At 38.6% G+C, this 21,852-nt stretch overlaps 1 protein-coding gene across 2 annotated transcripts in view; it reads left to right on the plus strand.

The window, feature by feature from the left end:
- HSD17B7 (hydroxysteroid 17-beta dehydrogenase 7) overlaps positions 1-21,852 on the plus strand; it is a 41,554-nt gene that overhangs the window by 5,119 nt on the left and 14,583 nt on the right. Inside the window, exons 3-8 of one of the 2 annotated variants that reach the window (XM_027099210.1) lie at positions 613-705; positions 1,797-1,911; positions 7,075-7,269; positions 10,833-10,937; positions 11,854-11,910; positions 15,324-15,422. In XM_027099210.1, coding sequence (XP_026955011.1) covers positions 613-705; positions 1,797-1,911; positions 7,075-7,269; positions 10,833-10,937; positions 11,854-11,910; positions 15,324-15,422 — 664 coding nt within the window. Of the gene's footprint in view, positions 1-612; positions 706-1,796; positions 1,912-7,074; positions 7,270-10,832; positions 10,938-11,853; positions 11,911-15,323; positions 15,423-21,852 lie in introns of those variants that run through there. The other variant, XM_027099211.1, reaches the window with a different exon arrangement.

Genomic DNA, 21,852 nt, shown 5'->3' on the forward strand with positions numbered 1-21,852 from the left:
TGTTGGTGAAAAAGGCTTCGCAAGTCAGCATTTCACACGTGTCCTGGAGGGAGCCTATCGGAAGCACCTTACCCCCATTCAGCTTCTGTAATCTCACTGTATTCTTGTGAGCTTTCATCATTTTATGACACAGAGCACCTGGCCATGAACAAGGAGAGGTTTCCACATGGATCTAATGCTCTAGTGGATATCTTGGCGTTCAGATTCCAGCACTGATGGATCAGATTATATAGATTTCACTTGTCAATGAGGGAAGATGTGAATTAAAAAAAAATGCAAAAAACTTGCTAAGACCAGAAGGAGAGTGGGTTTAATAGAAAGTTGCTTCAGTGCCTTGTTGGGAGGACTAAGCTGGAAGGGGCATTGATCAGAGAAGATTGGACTTCAAAGCCCGTTATAGCTCTCCAAATTCTGTTTGAAGCCACCATCAAAAAAAGGAATGCTCAAATATTTACCATGGCTAAAGAAAAACTGTTGAGAATGTAATACTGATGCTTTAGCTTGCTATGGCCATCTTTTTGGTTCAGAAAGTACTTTCTGTCCTTCATAGGCCTTCTTGATTCTAGTTGCTCAAAGAGATCACTAACGATCTTTTCTTGTTTTTACTTGCAGGTTTCAGAGATTTGACTATGTATATCTAAATGCTGGGATCATGCCTAATCCACAGCTAAATATCAAAGCACTTTTCTGTGGCCTCTTTTCAAGGTAATTTCCGTCTTCTAGGTGAACTGATTAGAAGGAAGGTGTTTATTACTTTGCCTAGTTTTGCCCTCAGTAGGATAACTTGAGATGAGGGGGTGTTGAGAAGGATGAAGACAGAAAGGGCTGCAACAGAAAGTTGCAGCCATGTCATGAAAGAAGGTTTCATCTTTGTGAGGAATGTTGCAAGTCATGATTCTTATCGTGTTCTTGGTCCCCAGGACATTCTGAGTGGTTGGACGTTTTGGCAGGTCAATTTTGGTCTGCCTGACTGTGTCTGTTAGCAAGAACATGTCAGAACTAGGCAGAATTGTCAGTGAGACTAATACCCAGGAAGGCAACTTGAGAAGCATTTCTCAGCTGTATGCCAGGTGCCCTGACCAGTAGGCTGGGGAAATGTACAGACCTAAATACCTTCCTGGGAGATTCTCTTTATGCATTATTAGAGTGGCTTCCAAAAATGTTTAACCACAACCTACAGTAAGAAATAAATCTTATTTTGTGACCCAGGGTACTTATTCATAAACAGATATTACTCTCACTGCATGCTATTTCCTATACTGCTACTTTTGTTTTACTTCTCTGCCATTAAACAGAGCCCTACACACAAAATTCCATGCTGGTCTTGACCTACGACATAGATCTCACAGCAAATCAATTAGTATATTCGATGCTTCAAGAATTCCTGATAATAAAACAGCCTGTTTAACTTTGTTCAGCAGTTAAAAGTCAGTGTTCAGGGGATGACTTTTTCTTCTTGGCGTAGCTATTATTTCCCCAGGGCAGCTGACTTGTAACCTGGTTTGGAAAGAGGTGACGAGAGTTTTTGCAGCAGGTTTTTGAGAGACTCAGGTTCCTATTGGTAGTATGAGCTATAACTATGTAAGTCCTTCTGTGAATTGGGGCAAGAAAGCATTTTTGCATTTGATTTAGTTCTCATGATAACCCACTCTGAGAAATAGGTATTTTTGTTCCTGTTATTACAGAATCAAGGAAAATGTAGTTTTAGGGTGGGGGAAGGCAGGAGGGGGTGTCTGTTTAGTATCTTCAGTTAAAAAAGCTTTAAAAAGTCATGCAATTGTCTTCTACTGTTTCAGAAAAGCGATTCATATATTCTCTACAGCTGAAGGAGTGCTGACCCAGAGTGAAAAGATTACTGCCGATGGCCTCCAGGAGGTGTTTGCAACCAATGTCTTTGGCCACTTTATCCTGGTAAAAAGGCTTTGGGCTTAATAAGCCAACACTTAGTACTGTGATCCTAAACACTTGCACAGATAGATCACAGTGCTGTTTCGTTAAGCTCATTAGTTTACGGCTAGCATTAAATCTTTGCGTGTTTAAATAGGGTGATCACTCTACTCTTTGAAGACATTGCTTAAAGCAGCCTACTGGTATATTTTTTCTTTTGACATCAGCTTTAGAGATCGGAGAGAAAGTAAGGTATAAACACACAAGCACCTTCAGAAACAATGTACAGAACTGAGTAAGTGCACCAGTACTGTTCTAAATGGTCTTTGAAACTGGGCTTTGCATCAGATAGGATGGGGTGACAGGGAAGCCATTATTAAACACTACTTCATGGTTAATCTTTTACTATCTTGATTTGTGATTTTTTTTTAAGCATCCAGTCTGGTGTGCCACAATTTCAGGCAACTATAAAGTTAAGCAAGGGATGTGCAACTTGTTTAGGTTTTCTGTGCTTTTTCCTCAGGTTTAGTCTCATAGGACAGCTTTAATATCTAGATTAAGTAATGGCCAGATATGTTGCCAGTTGCTTTTAATTCCTTGGTGCGAGAAGAACTCCTTCTAATGCTGGGTTTGCTTGCATAGAACTTGTATCTCTGACACTTTTATATTCATGATCACTTTTTTCACCTTAAACCTAATTTCCCTCAAAATTGGACCTCCTTGAGGACTAGCCTGAATATACATAATTTAAGATATACATAAACATTGGAATATTGTGAAACCACTAAAAGAAATCAGATAAATATTTTGCACTTACATGGGATAGCCTCTAGTATTTCATTATTGAGAAGAAATAGCAGGTTGTAATTTGTATAGTGTGATCTCATTTGTATAAACCAACAAAAATATATATCTTTACACATTGTATATACATGTATATACTATTTCTAGAATGATACAGATGAAATTGGGAACAGTGGATACCTTTGAACTGGGGTGCCGGAGCATCAGGGATGAGTGGGAGATTCATGTTTCATTCTAGGTCCTTTAGAATGAAACATGAATCTTAAAAAAAAAATGTGGTATTACCTTTTCAATGACAAAAGTTAAAATATAGTTCAGGATGGGATTGAATTCTTATATGGTCATGTTTTATAACTCTACAGGGATTCATTATCTAATATTTCCTTTATCTTTTCATAATCCTCTCCTCTTTGCTCTCTTTTCAAATTATTGAATTAATTGGCAGTGGTAGAGGGTAAGTTAATTGTTGCTGTTAATAGTCTGTTAATTTTTTGATGAATCTATTGTTTAAAAAATTAAGTTGTTAAGGATATCTAGTATTGGGGTAATCCAGGTTGGGGGAATGGCAGAGGAGAGTTGTGGCCAAAGGCACAGTTATTACAGGTGTCCTTGTGACATGACTTATCTTTGTGTATTCTTATATAGGTAGGCCTATCAGCAGGGGTTTTGGGATTGATTTATCAAATAAAATGATAGGAAGGTTTATGATGCCTTCCACTCTCTCCAAATTAGTTTTAGGAATCTTACAACTTTTTATGGATCACAAACTTGGATTCTATGTCCAGATGTAAATGCATTATATAAATGGATCCATCCCCAGTTTGATTATAAATGACCAAACTTTTAGGGCTGTTAAAAGAGTAGAGAGAATTTCTGCAAAGTTCCAGGTACAGTGCAATATTACAGTTGTGGAACCAGGTAACTGATTTAATCTCCTGTTCATGAGTTCTCTTGATTGTGTTTGATGTAAATGTTCATTGCACATCTGGAAGCTTTCCTAGATTTTTCTTTAATAAAACTTTAGTTTTAGGATAATCTTAGATTTATAGAATTATTGCAAAGTGAGTTCCTGCATACACTATGCCCAGTTTCCTCTATTATTGACATCTTACATTAGTATGGTAGATTTGTCACAATTAGTGAACCAATATTGATACATTACCATTAATGAAAGTCCATACCTTATTCAGAACTCTTTAATTTTGTGTGATGTCCCTTTTCAGTTCTAGCACCCTTCTAGGATACCACATTACATTTAATAGTCAAATCTCCTTAGGCTCTTCTTGGTTGTGATAGTTTCTCACACTTTCCTTGTTTTTGAAGACCTTGACAGTTTTGGGATTACTGCTCGGGTATTTGTACATGGTCCCTTGATTGGGATTTGTCTGTTTTCCTCATGGTTAGATTTGAGAAAATGTGTTTTTAGGAAGAAGACCACAGAGATGGAGTGCCATTCTCATCACATCCAATCAATATGTTTTATCACTATTGATGTTCTTTTTTTTTTTACACATCTTTATTGGAGTATAATTGCTTTACAATGGTGTGTTAGTTTCTACTTTATAACAAAGTGAATCAGTTATACATATGTTCCCATATCTCCTCCCTCTTGCGTCTCCCTCCCTCCCACCCTCCCTATATCACACCCCTCTAGGTGGTCACAAAGCACTGAGCTGATCTCCCTGTGCTATGCGGCTGCTTCCCACTAGCTATCTATTTTACATTTGGTAGTGTATATATGTCAGTGCTACTTTCTCACTTCATCCCAGCTTACCCTTCCCCCTCCCCATATCCTCAAGTCCATTCTCTATGTCTGTGTCTTTATTCCTGTCCTGCCCTTAGGTTCATCAGAACCTTTTTTTTTTTTTTTTTAGATTCCGTATATATGTGTTAGCATATGGTATTTGTTTTTCTCTTTCTGACTTACTTCACTCTGTATGACAGACTCTTGGTATATTGATGTTCTTTTTGATCCCCTGACTTGAATCAGTGTTTGTCAGGTTTTTCCACTATTAAGTTACTTGTTTCTTTCTCCCTTTACATACTGTACTCTTTGGAAGAGTTACTATGTGTAGCCCACACTTAAGGGGTTGTGCTTGACCTCCTTAAGAGTAGAGTAGTTATTGCAAGTAGCTCTCTGCAAGGGAGATTTGTCTATTTTCCTCCACTTAAATCTTTTTCCAATCACTTATTTATTGGCCTATTATTCCTCAGTAAAACTGAAAAAAATCATTTGTTATATCCATGCAGATTCATGGATATATATTTTTCTCCTTTGTATTATAAATACTAATTTATTTTCTTGCTCAAATTATTTTAGTTTGGGCCATTGGGAGCTCTTTCAGTTGGAACCTCTATATCTTTTTTAAAAATTTATTTATTTATTAAAAATTTTATTGAAGTACAATTGATTTAGGATGTTGTGTTAGTTTCAGGTGTACAGCAAAGTGATTCAGTTATACGTACATGTATGTGTGTGTGTATATATATATATACACACACACACACACATCTTTTTTTTTCAGATTCTTTTCCCATATAGATTATTACAAAATATTGAGTATAGTTCCCTGTGTTATACTTGTTGGTTATCTATTTTTTATATGGTAGTGTGTATATGTTATTCCCAAATTCCTAATCTATCCCTCCCCCCCGACCTTTCCTCTTTGGTAACCATAAGTTTGTTTTCTGTGTCTGTTTCATAAATAAGTTCATTTGTATCATTTTTTTAGATTTCACATATAAGTGATGTCATATGATATTTGTCTTTCTCTGACTTACTTCACTTAGTATGATAGGTCCATCCATGTTGCTGCAAATGGTATTATTCCATTCTTTTTTATGGCTGAGTAATATTCCATTGTGGCATATCTATCTATCTATCTATCTATCTATCTATCTATCTATCTCACATCTTCTTTATCCATTTATCAGTTGATGGACATGTAGATTGCTTCCATGTCTTGGGTATTATAAGTAGTACTTCAATGAACATTGGGGTGCATGTATCTTTTTGCAGTATGGTTTTCTCCAGATGCCCAAGAGTGGGATTGCAGGATCATATGGTAGCTCTATTTTTAGTAGAGCTCCTCCATATTGTTCTCCATAGTGGCTGTACCAGTTTACATTCCCATCAGCAGTGTAGGAGGGTTCCCTTTTCTCCACACCCTCCCCAGCATTTATTATTTGTAGTCTGGTATGAGGTGACACCTCATCGTAGTTTTGATTTGCATTTCTCTAATAATTAGCGATGTTGAGCATCTTTTCATGTGCCTCTTGGCCATCTGTATGTCTTCTTTGGAGGAATGTCTATGTAGATCTCCTGCCCATTTTTTGACTGGGTTGTTTGTTTTTTCTGATATTGAGCTGTATGAGCTGTTTGTATATTTTGGAAATTAATCCCTTTTTGGTTGCATCATTTGCAAATATTTTCTCCCATTCTGTAGGTTGTATTTTTGTTTTGTTTATGGTTTCCTTTGCTGTGCAAAAGCTTTTAAGTTTAATTAGGTCCCATTTGTTTATTTTTGTTTTCATTTTCATTACTCTAGGAGGTGGATCCAAAAAGATATTGCTGCAATTTATGTCAAAGAATGTTCTGCCTATGTTTTCCTCTAGGAGTTTTATACTATCTGGTCTTACATTTAGGTCTTTAATCCACTTTGAGTTTATTTTTGTGTATGGTGTTAGAGAATGTTCTAATTTCATTCTTTTACATGTAGCTGTCCAGTTTTCCCTTCACCATTTATTGAAGAGACTGTCTTTTCTCCATTGTATATTCTTGCCTCCTTTGTCTTAGGTTAATTGACCATAGCTGCGTGGGTTTATTTCTAGGCTTTCTGTCCTGTGGAACCTCTATATCTTCGACGTGCCCTCATCATTATGGCTTTCTGGTTTTGTTTTGAGCACATCCTTTCTGGCATCACATGATGTTTAAGACTCATCTTACATATTTCCTATCCCAGTCTTAGAATCAGCCATTTTCCTAAGGAGATCTGTTTCCTTTTATTGGAGAATGGTATTAGAAACCAAGGTATGGGTGCTTATTGCTGTTGAGATAGCATTTGCTTCTAGGCTCTCTCAGCTAACAGAGCAAGGATGTATCTATGTGCATACTAACCCATTTATGTATAAATATCTGTAAATATTTTGTATGTAACCATCTGAATCTTTATTAAGCTAATCATGAGTTCACACTGATGTCTCTGACTCTAATCCCTTAGCACATAGATCAGTCTAGTCTCTTCTCTTGTGTACCTGTGTCCCACTCTACCAATGACATACCTGTTCAATTCTAGTGTACATTTATATTGGTTTCAAAATTGTTATCTTGTACTCCCCCAGTATATTTTGATACATTTTTTGTTTCTTTTATTCCTCATTCAGATTCGGGAACTGGAATCTCTCCTGTGTCAGAGTGACAGTCCATCTCAGCTCATCTGGACATCATCTCGTAATGCAGTGAAATCTAATTTCAACCTTGAGGACATCCAGCACAGCAAAGGCCAGGAGCCCTACAGCTCTTCCAAATATGCTATTGACCTTCTGAGTGTGGCTTTGAACAGGAACTTCAACCAGCGGGTGAGGCCTGTCTCAGTGATATGGAAATAGCAGGGCAGTGATTTCTGAACTACCACTGATTTCCTAGTAAGATGGCTGGCTTTCTAGTAACTATGGTAGTTTAGAAGATGAAATATTGTTTCTTGAGCAGGATTGCTATGAGGACAAGATAAGACATGATGAAGACCGATAGTTGGTGTATAGGAAAGTTTTAGGGCCGAGATAATTAGCTCCTGACCTTTTAGATATATGGGGGTTCACTCACCATTCCATAGCTCTTCAAGAGCTATATTTTATATAACAGAATGATACTACTAACAATGTCAGTAGTTACTGTTAAGCATTTGCTATGTTTTAGGTGCCGTCCTTTTTATCTATGTATGTCATTTAATACCTTTCCCATCATAGTAAGGTAGGTCTGAGTATTCCCATTTTAATATGAGGACACGAAAGATTGGAGCCCTTAAGTCGTTTACCCAGAAGTCACGCAGCTAGTAAAGGGTAGAGCTCAGAGTTGAGCCCACGGCTAACTTCATAGCTTGGATTTTTCCCACTAAGCCATGCGGCCACCCAGTGTTTATTATATCTGATGTTATAGGACAGTTGGTACTTAGAAAGCCTTCTGGAGCGTGGTGAACTTTGGTGAGGCTGCAGAGCTCTGTCTCTGTGAGGACCCGGGTTTTGAGAGCAGCTGTTGTCAGTCATGCTGGCTCCTTGTGTCCTCTGTGGTCTGGAACTTAGTGCTTCTTTGTGTGTCTCTCTTGCCCAGGTCTAAAATCTTAACTGGAAATCTCTGGTCTTTCCCATGGGCATTTTCCTTTGTTTGCTTTGACTGTGTTTTTTGAGTGTGGGACTGGGAAGAAATTTAATTCCACTAATATTTATAAAAGACTGACCATTTTTAGGGTACTGGCTCAGGCTCGGAATCGAGGAGGAAGGAAAAATAAAAAGACAGTGCAGAAACTATCTGCCCTTAAGGGACGTTCTTTGATCACACTTTAGGTACAGCAATCTAAGCCTTACATAATGGTCTAGACCTGGTTGATTCTGCAATGGAGACCTTCATCAGGTGGAATTCTCACTTCTGAGAACTGGCTCTTAGAATCAAGCCTCTTAGTGAAGAGGGTGGTATAAAAGTAGAAGCTATGAGCATATTCTCTAGAAATGCATTTGAATCCTTGCTTTGTCACCAGCTTTGTAAACTTGGACAAATTATTTAATCTCCTTGTACTTCAGTTTCCTTATCTGAGAAACAGGGATAATAATAGTGCCTGCCTCATAGATTTGTTGGGAGGCTTGAATGATGGGATTGGTACGAAGCAGTCACAGCCATGCTTTGTGCTCGGAATGTGTGTGTGTGTGCTTGTGTGCGTGTGTGCATGTGTCTGCACACATGTGGGCGTGAATGCGTGGGGGGTGGAAGGGTGTGTGCTTGTGTGCATGCATACACGTGTGAGTGTGCCTATCCACATGCACATGTGTGGTGTTTTTGGGTGTGTGCATATGTATATGAATGTGATTGTATATGTGGTATGTGTGCTTGGGTATGGGTGTCTGTGGTCATGTGGTCTGCACCTGTGTGTGCATGTGCTTATGTGTGTTTGTGTGTTGACTGTTCTTCTTGTTATTATTTGAGCTCAGTGTGTGGGTCCAGTTGTGAGCCTCCTCCTGAGATTTCTTGAGATGTTTAAAAACTTGTCACAACTGCTTGTCCTCTGGAAACTCCCTTTTAGGGGTAAGGTCAGAGTGGATTAGCTTCTCTTTTCATAATAAGCTCTGGGATTTTGCTTGTCTCAATTGTCAGATAAGTTTTGGGATTTCATCTTTTACAGAAAAGGGAGATTTAGCTGATGCTGCCGCCTCCTAAAATCTGTGTGATTATTTTGCAGCCTGTGATTTTTCTCCTTGGCTTTTATGAATAGAGAAGTAGCTAATAAAGAACTACCTCCCTTTGAAGCCTTGTATGACTGGAAATGTTGTTAGGTCTGTACAAGCTACCTGAAAGACTAACCATCCATGAATGGCCCCTCACACAGGCCTTGTGGAAGTACTCAGGGTCGTCACACTCATTCCCTAGGATTAAACGTGTGGGGTGACTGTAGTCTTGGATAAGACGGCCTCCTTGCTTGTTTCTTTTGTTGCTTAATGTCAGAAAGTTGTATGTGTTGGAAGCCCTGGATTTTAGTTCACAGATGTCTTCATTTAGGGCTGAAAAGGCCCTAACTGTTCCTGGCTAGTTCCCAGAATAAGAAATTTTCCTTAGCTATCTTTGGGGCAAAATATTCTTGGGAAGAATTTTTGGTCTCTAAGACTCCTGACTGTTTTCAGAGGACTGTTGGTAAATCAGGGGGACTCTCGGGGGCTGGATTATCCGTGTCAGGCACCTCCAGGCCCTTGCAGCACTGAATAAAGAAGAAGACCTTCCAGCTTTTGATGCTCAGGGTACTTTCTGTCCACTGAACTGACTGTGCTACACTGGCATTTTCTATTTTTGTTTAAAAGAAAAATAATAAGATTAAAAGTAATAAAATTATAAATTAAAATGGTCAACATCAAAATAAGGTAAAATGCAGTGAAAATTAAACCAAATAAACTAGTAAAACAAATCCCAGTGCTCCAAGGATTACTAAAGGCCACCCAGGGCCTCTTCTATTACTAATACATGCCGTATGTTAACTGGGGCTCTCTTTATAGAACAGATCTTTCTAAAATGATGAGTCCTGGGCTAAGAACCTGATTTAGAGATCTTCAGTTGGAGGAGGTCTTTGTGGAACCACACACAGCCCTCATTCCTCTCTGATGCCAGGAGCTCCCAACTCAAGCTGGAGATATGGACCTTATATACCTGCAGGGAAACAGACACAGTTGAGGTTTCGTTGTCTGTATTTACTAGATCAGAAACTTCTTGCAGGCAAAGACTTTACTGTGTATGTCTTTTTTTATCTTAACTGCTTATTATTTTTTTAACATCTTTATTGGAGTATAATTGCTTTACAGTGGTGTGTTAGTTTCTGCTTTATAACAAAGTGAATCAGTTATACATATACGTATGTTCCCATATCTCTTCCCTCTTGCGTCTCCCCCCCTCCCCCCCTCCCTATCCCACCCCTCCAGGCGGTCACAAAGCACCGAGCTGATCTCCCTGTGCTATGCGGCTGCTTCCCACTAGCTATCTACCTTACGTTTGGTAGTGTATATATGCCCATGCCACTCTCTCGCTTTGTCACAGCTTATTTTGATTGGTCAGCTGATCTTCAATTAAGCTATTAACATGGAAAACTCAGGTAACCAGGTCCTACTTTTCTCGTCCAGCTTCAAGCTTGGTTATTCTTTGTTCTCTAAGTTTCTTGAGAGTAGAGACTTTATCTTACTATTTTTTGCATCCTGAGTGCCTCTCAGAGTGAGTTCTCAGTACATGATTCTTAAACTGAAATGGTCTACCCAGCTTCAAGGACAACTTAGAGCATAGATCCTTGATGCCCTGGCTTGCTGGCTCATTTGTGTATCTCCTTTATTAACTAGCACATAGGTGACTCAAAGTATATTGAATTAAAATTAATTGCTACCCCTCTCTGTGTTCCCAGGGTCTGTATTCCAGTGTAGCGTGCCCAGGTACAGTGTTGACCAATTTGACATATGGAATTATGCCTCCCTTTGTGTGGACGTTGATCATGCCAATCATATGGCTGGTAAGTGATGAATACTTCTTGTCTTAGTTTACTTAAGCTGTTCGAGTTGGAACCAAAAAGTTGTGTTTAAGGGTTGGGAAATAAGAAATTGAATCTAAAGGTGGCAGAATTCCATTTCATTCAAGGGTTTTGATGTTACTTAGTATGTAATCTCTGCTTCATACTACCTGATATTCCGACTGTACCACCATCTGAGTGTCCACTTTTCTTTAAGGGAATGTTTCTTTGGTCATGCACCATAGATCCCAAGAGTTCTATGATTATATAATTTTGGGAAACCTGTGTTCACACATTATTGAGACGTATATTATGTCTCATTAATATGTTATATACGTCTCAGAGACATATTAATACGTCTTTTGTTACCCAAACGTTATTGACTAGAGACGTTTCAATATTCATAACAAATTACCGGCTACAGGCATTAGTTTCTGCAAAAATCCCCCGGTCAATAACGAGTTAAAACGATATCAAACTGGATTTCTCTGAGCTTTTAATGTAGTCAGATGCATTAAAAGTTCCCCAAAAGTGTACGATTGTGCATTGTATGATCATAGAATCATGTTTTTGCTTGTTTGTTTTGTATTTTGACCATCTTGCAGGACCAGTGTCCTCCAGCACACATTAGAAAATGTTGCTTTTAGGAAATGTCCCTCCTTGTAGAGCTCAGGAAAAAAATATCCCTCCATTATAGCAGGCAGAGAAAAGAGATGAGAAGGAAATATGCCTTCATGTTAAAAGTGGTTGATTGGAGTAATGGAGATTAAGTGATATTTCTTATTTAGATTTCTTTATTTTTTGAAACTTAAAAAATGCTCTATAATAAGAAATGCAGGTTGTCTTTTATTAATATTTAAATGAATAATGCTTTTGTGACTAAACCACCACGAAATGACTATGGTTTTCTTTTTCTTAGTTCCGCTTTTTCGCAAATGCTTTCACGTTGACACCATACAATGGAACAGAAGCACTGGTATGTTACTAGAGTTTTAATATATTGTATTCACTTCACAGATGTAGACTGTAAGTTCACTGGTTTAGAAACAATCTTAACAGAAAAGATAAGAGAACAAGCTCTGAATAATCAAGGTCCTGTTTAGGACTAAGTTCTGAGCATTAGGAGTGAACTTTGAAAGTTTAGTATGTTTCATGGCACTGGATACCATGGTTGTGGGGACAGCACTTCTGCAGAAGCAAAATACATGAGGAGCCGGAGGAGAGCACAGTGTGGAATACTGCAGCGGCAGGCAAAGCAAGACGGTGGCTGGGCAGTCAGTGTGAGATTTCCTGTGGAGAAGGTGTGTTTCATGGGTCAAGAGTAGAGGCAACGAAGTCCAGCTCCATTTCCTTATGGGAAGGTTCTCTTTTCTCTGTTAATATTCGAGAATCGAGTTGTTACTTTATTAGAAAACAAGTTCGTTTCCTTAAATCGCACATGTGTGGATTGCATGTGTTTCCTCATCAATGGCAGACATTAGTAATGGATCATAATACTCTGTTCTGCTTACATAAATGATGTCTCTGAGTGTTTTTCAACTCAAGGCCCAACGACATCCACTACTAATGGATCAGAATCATCATACAAGATGAAATTTATTTGTCCTCTGTGCTTTACACCATCTGGTTGAAATTCTATTGTACTAAAGTCAGTTCTGTGTGTGTGTCTCCCTCACTCCATTTAGCTCCCTCAGGACTTTTGCTAGGCATCTTGAAAACCCGAGAGCCTAGCACTGTAGTGCTCATACTTAACAGATTCTTAAATCGTAGCTGAATTGAAATTAAGGCAAACGTTAAGGGAATTGACTTGGCACTCTTCTTTTGGTAAACATTGCAGAAACAAATGCATTGATTGTAGAGACACACAGTAGAAGCAAGTACTTTTAAACTAATTTTAATTATTTCTTAATATATATGTCAAACTATTTAAGATAATGAATAGTCCTTTAGGGCACTCATTCCGCACATTTATGTCACTGAAAATCAAGTCTAGAGGTCAAGTATATATTGAGTGTCGGTGGTGTGGAAATAGAAGTCAAAATCTAGTTAGAAGTCAAAATAGTTAGAAGTTACTAAGGAGCTTAGAGTCATGTTTAGAAAAAAAGAATGAATAGAGAAAATAGACAAGAAAGTAAGACATTCTGTCATCTGGTGGCAAGTACTGTAGGAATAATCAGAAAGGAGGATCACAGGGGGGCTGGACTAGTTGGAGGAGGCTTTGCTTGCTGAGTCGGGCTTAATCCGGGCTCTGAAGGATAGGTTGGATTTGGATGAGATGAGCAGCATGACCCCAGTGTCACAGTTTTAAAAGTTTGTTGTGACCCTGCTGTAATTTCCTTCAGTGTGGATGGGTGGCAGGTAATTACCACTTAGTGATGGTTATATATGCTGGTGGATACAAATGAGGGTTTGAGCACACCACGTGTGTAGCAAGAATCTCTTCAATCTTTGGATAAGTTTTATCTCCTTAGATGGTTTGAACCTGAGTGGCCTAAAGCACAGTGGTTAAGAATGTGCTATATATAATTCTATTACTATAGAATTACAGTAATTCTGTTCGAATTCCATTTCTCCAGTTTCTGGCTGTGAACCCTTGGGCACATGTTTTTCACTCATCTAAGCCTTTTGCTATTAACTATAAAATAGGAATTATAGGAGTAAATGAGAGAAGGCTTATTGTAAAGGATTCTGTATTTCAGCATTTGAGGTTTTAAAGAAGACCATCTTAATGAAACAAGTATAGTTCTGGCATGTGAACTGACAGATCAATGGAACAGAATAGAAAGTTGAGAATAGGCCCATAGCGTACAGGGATTTGGTAGATGATAATGATGGCCTTCCAAAACAATGGGGAAAAGATGGTTTATTCAGAAAATAATAGAATAGGATCTTTTCTTCTTACCTTACTGTCAAATAAAATTCTAGGTAAGTTAAAAGATCCATAAAAATTAAAATATATAGTTACTAGAAAAAAATACGGGGGGTGGGGCACTAAGATCCTACAGGCTGCTTGGTGCTGCCAAAAAAAAACAAAAACGGGGAAGTTATAAAATAATTTAAGAGTGTGGAGGCTTAGCTACACCCAGTAACCATAAAAGAAAAGACTGAAAATTTTGATTTAATAAAAGCAAAAAAATTTTACATGACTAAAATTCTCACTACACATATACTCGAAAGAGTAACCACAAAGTGGAAGAACACCTGCTACTCATACCATAGATAAAGGGTTACATTTTCTTAATATCTAAGGAGCTTCAACTAATCAAGAAAAACAACCTATTGGAACAATAGGCAAAGGACACGAACAGAGAGTTTTGAAACTGTTTTAATCATATGAAAAGATGCCTAATCTTACTCCTGCTAAGAGAAATGCGAATTAAAACTATAATGAAAAACTGTTTTTCAACTCTGATTAGCAAAGATTAGAAAGTTTGATAACGTACTATATTGGCAGTGGTCTAGGGAAATAAGCACTCTTCTACATTGCTGGGGGAGAGTAGCCTCATATAGCCTCTATCAAGGACTCTTCGACAAGATCATTCAAAATAATAAACACACATACCCTTAACCCAGCAATTCCATCTTTGATATTTATCTTATAGATGTACTCAAACTTATATGGCATGATGTATTCATCATTCATCACAGTGAGGTTTGTAATAGCAAAAACTGGAAAGAACCTCTAGGTCTAGCAGTTGAAAACTGATTCTATAAAGTGTGGCACATCCATGAAATGGAATACTGTGCTACTTTAAAAGAGAATAAAATGTTCATATACTGATTTGAAAGTATCTCCAAGGCCTGTTCAAGTGAAAAATGCAAAGTGTGGAGTAGTGTGTATATTTTGCTTCCATTTGCATAAGAGAAATGGATATATATGTTTTTAAGCAAATAGATTTCCTTAGAAGAATATACAAAACAGTAGCATGAGTGTTTGCTTCCAGAGAGGAGAACTGGGTGGCTAGAAAATTGGGGAGGAAGACTTTTTACCACGTACATCTTTTGAAAGTTGTACGTGTGTGTGCTTATCTATTAATAAAATATCACATCAGTGACCCATACTTTACTGTGGCGTGAGCTGAGTATCCACTCTGAATAAGCTCCAGACCACATGGCATGAACTTTAATCTGGGGATTAAGAGAAGAGACAGCTAAAATATGGTTTTTTGCTTTAAATAAAAATTTCACAGGATGCTATTAAGCAGGCTGCCCTACTGTCTTCCTTCGAATTATAGTAGTGGTTCATGAAGGCATCACAGTGAGCTGATGCTGTTCAGGAGGACTTTTAGGATTTGTCTGGGGCTCTGTAAAGTGCTGATTGTACATCCCCTCCAGCCTCACTCACCTTGGGCAGAAGAGAAGAATCACTGACACCCTCTTCTTTTCCAGGTCTGGCTTTTCCACCAAAAGCCCGAGTCTCTCGATCCTCTGGTGAAATATCTGAGTGCCACCACTGGCTTTGGAAGCAATTACGTAACGTCCAAAAAGGTAAATGTTTCCTTTGTTTCACTGAAGAGGTTGCTGCTGGGTTCCTGACCAGCCCTACCAGCTGCCCAGCTTCTCTCTCCTGGGCCTCCCGTCTCCGCTCGCTGGCATCACGTGGGCCTGTTTTCATTTCTTTCTGCTCTCTCCTGCCTCTCAGCCATGGCACACCTTCTCTCCACCTAAACTGCTCTTACCCTTCTTTCTACTGATTCATTTCTACTGTTTATCTTTAAGATCACAGCTTTCACGTGACCTTTTACATCAGGTCAGATGCTTTCATGCTAGGCTCTTTTGACCTCTTATGCCAGTTCTGTGTAGTATTCATTCAGTAGCGGGCCCCCTTGTCCAAGGATAAGCTCCATGAGGAGGGGGGGATTGCACCCCCTTTCCTAGCATGTTCCCTTGCACACGGCAGGTGCTCAAGAAATGTGTCACAAGTTGGATGAAATATAAAGCTTCTTTCTGAGTGAAGTTAGCCTCCCTTTGAGTGTTCAGTTCCACTTATGACAACTGTTAGCTTTAATAGACTGGTGTTTTGAGGAGGAACGGGATGGAGTTTGGAAAAAAAATGAATGCTGTGTTTTGTAGACTCTGTGTAACCTAAAATGAAATTAAACATAGTTATGGGAGACTTCCCTGGTGGCCCAGTGGTTAAGACTCAGCACTCCCAATGCAGGGGGCCGGGGTTTGATCCCTGGTCAGGGAACTAGGTCTCACATGCCACAACTAAAAATGATCCCGTATGCTGCACCTAAAGATCCCACATGCGGCAACGAAGATCCTGTCTGCTGCAACCAAGATGCGGCACAGCCAGATAAATAAATAATAAAAATAAACCTAGTTACATATTAGAAAAATGAGAAAAGTTTTATTTTGACCCTGTAAGGGATTAATTTTGTTGTTTTTTTTTTTTTTGGCTGCATTGGGTCTTCGTTGCTGCACGTGGGCTTTCTCTAGTTGCGGCGAGCGGGGTCTACTCTTCCTTGCAGTGCACGGGCTTCTCATTGCAGTGGCTTCTCTTGTTGTAGAGCACGGGCTCCAGGTGTGCGGGCCTCAGTAGCTGTGGCTCACGGGCTCTAGAGCACAGGCTTAGTAGTTGTGGCGCACGGGCTTAGTTGCTTTGAGACATGTGGGATCTTCCTGGACCAGGGCTCAAATCCGTGTCCCTCGCATTGGTAGGTGGATTGGTAAGCGGATTCTTAACCACTGTGCCACCAGTGAAGTCCTAATTTTGTTGTATTTTTGTCATGAGTAAGGTTTACTTTAGCTTCCCATTTTTCACTGCCTATCTTATTGTGAGGAGGAATCGGCATAAAATAAAATTAGATTGAAGCAAATAAGTTAGGTAAGTCAGAGTCAAAAATGTCAGTGATCTTGTCTATGTCAGTAACTTGAGGTCTAAGGGGAACCAAGCTCTCTGCTTCCCGTGGTATATGTTTACTGAAAATGAACCTATGAACCTCCAGTGTTTCCCAAAATACCTTTTGAGGGATAGTTCCTTGAGAAGATTTGCAGAAAGCAGTTTGTCAGCCAAGTGAGTTTGAGAAATGCTTCATATTATATGTCCCTCTTTCAGAGACATGCACAATGCACATTAGCCCAGTAAAGGCTTTGAGAAGTTGATACAGTTAAGAAATATGCGTGACGTGTTTCATCCTGCTGCTTGCAAGCTATTCTTGACTATACAACTTCTTCTTTTCTCTTTAAATTTTACATAATGCTTAACATCATCCCAAAGAACACACTTTGGGAACTCTATTGTAAACTAATGAGCTTACTTTTAGGCCCTCAGAATTTGTTTGGACTTACTATTGATCTTGAAGGAATAATTGGTATACAAAGGGGCGAAAATGTTTAATTCTATAAACCAAAGTATTTTATTAGCATTTCATAGAAATGCATTGCAGAATGTTTTTTTTTTAACATCTTTACTGGGGTATAATTGCTTTACAATGGTGTGTTAGTTTCTGCTTTATAACGAAGTGAATCACTTATACATATACATATGTTCCCATATCTCTTCCCTCTTGCGTCTCCCTCCCTCCTACCCTCCCTATCCCACCCCTCCAGGTGGTCACAAAGCACCAAGCCGATATCCCTGTGCCATACGACTGCTTCCTACTAGCTATCTACCTTACGTTTGTTAGTGTATATATGTCCATGCCTCTCTCACGCCCTGTCACAGCTCACCCTTCCCCCTCCCCATATCCTCAAGTCCGTTCTCCAGTAGGTCTGTGTCTTTATTCCTGTCTTACCCCTAGGTTCTTCATGACATTTTTTTTTCTTAAATTCCATATATATGTGTTAGCATATGGTATTTGTCTTTCTCTTTCTGACTTACTTCACTCTGTATGACAGACTCTAGGTCTATCCACCTCATTACAAATAGCTCAATTTCGTTTCTTTTTATGGCTGAGTAATATTCCATTGTATATATGTGCCACATCTTCTTTATCCATTCATCCGATGATGGGCACTTAGGTTGTTTCCATCTCCGGGCTATTGTAAATAGAGCTGCAATGAACATTTTGGTACATGACTCTTTTTGAATTTTGGTTTTCTCAGGGTATATGCCCAGTAGTGGGATTGCTGGGTCATATGGTAGTTCTATTTGTAGTTTTTTAAGGAACCTCCATACTGTTCTCCATAGTGGCTGAACCAATTCACATTCCCACCAGCAATGCAAGAGGGTTCCCTTTTCTCCACACCCTCTCCAGCATTTATTGTTTCTAGATTTTTTGATGATGGCCATTCTGACTGGTGTGAGATATCTCATTGTAGTTTTGATTTGCATTTCTCTAATGATTAATGATGTTGAGCATTCTTTCATGTGTTTGTTGACAGTCTGTATATCTTCTTTGGAGAAATGTCTATTTAGGTCTTCTGCCCATTTTTGGATGGGGTTGTTTGTTTTTTTGTTATTGAACTGCATGAGCTGCTTGTAAATTTTGGAAATTAATCCTTTGTCGGTTGCTTCATTTGCAAATATTTTCTCCCATTCTGAGGGTTGTCTTTTGGTCTTGTTTATGGTTTCCTTTGCTGTGCAAAAGCTTTGAAGTTCCATTAGGTCCCATTTGTTTATTTTTGTTTTTATTTCCATTTCTCTAGGAGGTGGGCCCAAAAGGATCTTGCTGTGAGTTATCTCATAGAGTGTTCTGCCTATGTTTTCCTCTAAGAGTTTGATAGTTTCTGGCCTTACATTTAGGTCTTTAATCCATTTTGAGCTTATTTTTGTGTATGGTGTTAGGGAGTGATCTAATCTCATACTTTTACATGTACCTGTCCAGTTTTCCCAGCACCACTTATTGAAGAGGCTGTCCTTTCTCCACTTTACATTCCTGCCACCTTTATCGAAGATAAGGTGTCCATATGTGCGTGGGTTTATCTCTGGGCTTTCTGTCTTGTTCCATTGATCTTTCTGTTTTTTGTGCCAGTACCATACCGTCTTGATTACTGTAGCTTTGTAGTATAGTCTGAAGTCAGGGAGCCTGATTCATCCAGCTCCGTGTTTTGTTCTCAAGATTGCTTTGGCTATTCGGGGTCTTTTGTGTTTCCATACAAATTGTGAAATTTTTTGTTCTAGTTGTGTGAAAAATGCCAGTGGTAGTTTGATAGGGCTTGCATTGAATCTATAGATTGCTTTGGGTAGTAGAGTCTTTTTCACAATGTTGATTCTTCCAATCCAAGAACATGGTATATCTCTCCATCTCTTTGTATCAGTTTTAATTTCTTCCATCAGTGTCTTATCATTTTCTGCATACAGGTCTTTTGTCTCCTTAGGTAGGTTTATTCCTAGATATTTTATTCTTTTTGTTGCAGTGGTAAATGGGAGTGTTTTCTTGATTTCACTTTCAGATTTTTCATCATTAGTATATAGGAATGCCAGAGATTTCTGTGCATTAATTTTGTATCCTGCCATTTTACCAAATTCATTGATTAGCTCTAGTAGTTTTCTGGTAGCATCTTTAGGATTCTCTATGTATAGTATCATGTTGTTTGCAAACAGTGACAGCTTTACTTCTTGTTTCCCGATTTGGATTCCTTTTATTTCCTTTTCTTCTCTGACTGCTGTGGCTAAAACTTCCAAAACTATGTTGAATAAGAGTGGTGAGAGTGGGCAACCTTGTCTTGTTCCTGATCTTAGTGGAAATGCTTTCAGTTTTTCACCATGGAGGATGATGTTGGCTGTGGGCTTTTCATATATGGCCTTTATTATGTTGAGGAAAGTTCCCTCTATGCCTACTTTCTGGAGGGTTTTTATCATAAATGGGTGTTGAATTTTGTCAAAAGCTTTCTCTGCATCTATTGAGATGATCATATGGTTTTTCTCCTTCAATTTGTTAATATGGTTTATCACATTGATAGATTTGCGTATATTGAAGAATCCTTGCATTCCTGGAATAAACCCCACTTGATCATGGTGTATGATCCTTTTAATGTGCTGTTGGATTCTGTTTGCTAGTATTTTGTTGAGGATTTTTGCATCTATGTTCATCAGTGATATTGGCCTGTAGTTTTCTTTCTTTGTGACATCCTTGTCTGGTTTTGGTATCAAGGTGATGGTGGCCTCGTAGAAGGAATTTGGGAGTGTTCCTCCCTCTGCTATATTTTGGAAGAGTTTGAGAAGGATGGGTGTTAGCTCTTCTCTAAATGTTTGATAGAAGTCGCCTGTGAAGCTATCTGGTCCTGGGTTTTTGTTTTTTGGAAGATTTTTAATCACAGTTTCAATTTCAGTGCTTGTGATTGGTCTGTTCATATTTTCTATTTCTTCCTGCTTCAGTCTTGGCAGATTGTGCATTTCTAAGAATTTGTCCATTTCTTCCAGATTGTCCATTTTATTGGCATAGAGTTGCTTGTAGTAATCTCTCATGATCTTTTTTATTTCTGCAGTGTCAGTTGTTACTTCTCCTTTTTCATTTCTAATTCTATTGATTTGAGTCTTCTCCCTTTTTTTCTTGATGAGTCTGGCTAATGGTTTATCTATTTTGTTTATCTTCTCAAAGAACCATCTTTTAGTTTTATCGATCTTTGCTATTGTTTCCTTCATTTCTTTTTCATTTAGTTCTGATCTGATTTTTATGATTTCTCTCCTTCTGCTAACTTTGGGGGTTTTTTGTTCTTCTTTCTCTAATTGCTTGAGGTGCAAGGTTAGGTTGTTTATTCGAGATGTTTCCTGCTTCTTAAGATGGGCTTGTATTGCTATAAACTTCCCCCTTAGAACTGCTTTTGCTGCATCCCATAGATTTTGGGTCGTTGTGTCTCCATTGTCATTTGTTTCTAGGTATTTTTTTTTATTTCTTCTTTGATTTCTTCAGTGATCACTTCGTTATTAAGTAGTGTATTGTTTAGCCTCCATGTGTTTGTATTTTATACAGATCTTTTCCTGTAATTGATATCTAGTCTCATGGCGTTGTGGTCGGAAAAGATACTGCATACAATTTCAAGTTTCTTAAATTTACCAAGGCTTGATTTGTGACCCAAGACATGATCTATCCTGGAGAATGTTCCATGAGCACTTGAGAAAAATGTGTATTCTGTTGTTTTTGGATGGAGTGTCCTATCAATATCAATTAAGTCCATCTTGTTTAATGTATCATTTAAAGCTTGTGTTTCCTTATTTATTTTCATTTTGGATGATCTGTCCATGGGTGAAAGTGGGGTGTTTAAGTCCCCTACTATGTATGTGTTACTGTCGATTCCCCCTTTTATGGCTGTTAGTATTTGCCTTATGTATTGAGGTGCTCCTGTTTTGGGTGCATAAATATTTACAATTTTTATATCTTCTTCTTGGATCAGTCCCTTGTTCATTATGTAGTGTCCTTCTTTGTCTCTTCTAATAGTCTTTATTTTAAAGTCTATTTTGTCTGATATGAGAATTGCTACTCCAGCTTTCTTTTGGTTTCCATTTGCATGGAATATCTTTTTCAATCCCCTTACTATCAGTCTGTATGTGTCTCTAGGTCTGAAGTGGGTCTTTTTTTTTTTTTTAACATGTTTATTGGGGTATAATTGCTTTACAGTGGTGTGTTAGTTTCTGCTTTATAACAAAGTGAATCAGTCATACATAAACATATGTTCCCATATGTCTTCCCTCTTGCGTCTCCCTCCCTCCCACCCTCCCTATCCCACCCCTCCAGGCTGTCACAGAGCACCGAGCCAATATCCCTGTGCCATGCGGCTGCTTCCCACTAGCTATCTACCTTACTACGTTTGTTAGTGTGTATATGTCCATGACTCTCTCTCGCCCTGTCACAGCTCACCCTTCCCCCTCCCCATAACCTCAAGTCCGTTCTCTAGGAGGTCTGCGTCTTTATTCCTGCCTTACCCCTAGGTTCTTCATGACACTTTTTTTCCTTAAATTCCATATATATGTGTTAGCATACGGTATTTGTCTTTTTCTTTCTGACTTACTTCACTCTGTATGACAGACTCT

This window comes from Aethalodelphis obliquidens, unplaced genomic scaffold (genome assembly GCF_003676395.1).
Source record: "Aethalodelphis obliquidens isolate GAN/ISIS:26980383/991018 unplaced genomic scaffold, ASM367639v1 scaffold130, whole genome shotgun sequence".
Lineage (NCBI taxonomy): Eukaryota > Metazoa > Chordata > Mammalia > Artiodactyla > Delphinidae > Aethalodelphis > Aethalodelphis obliquidens.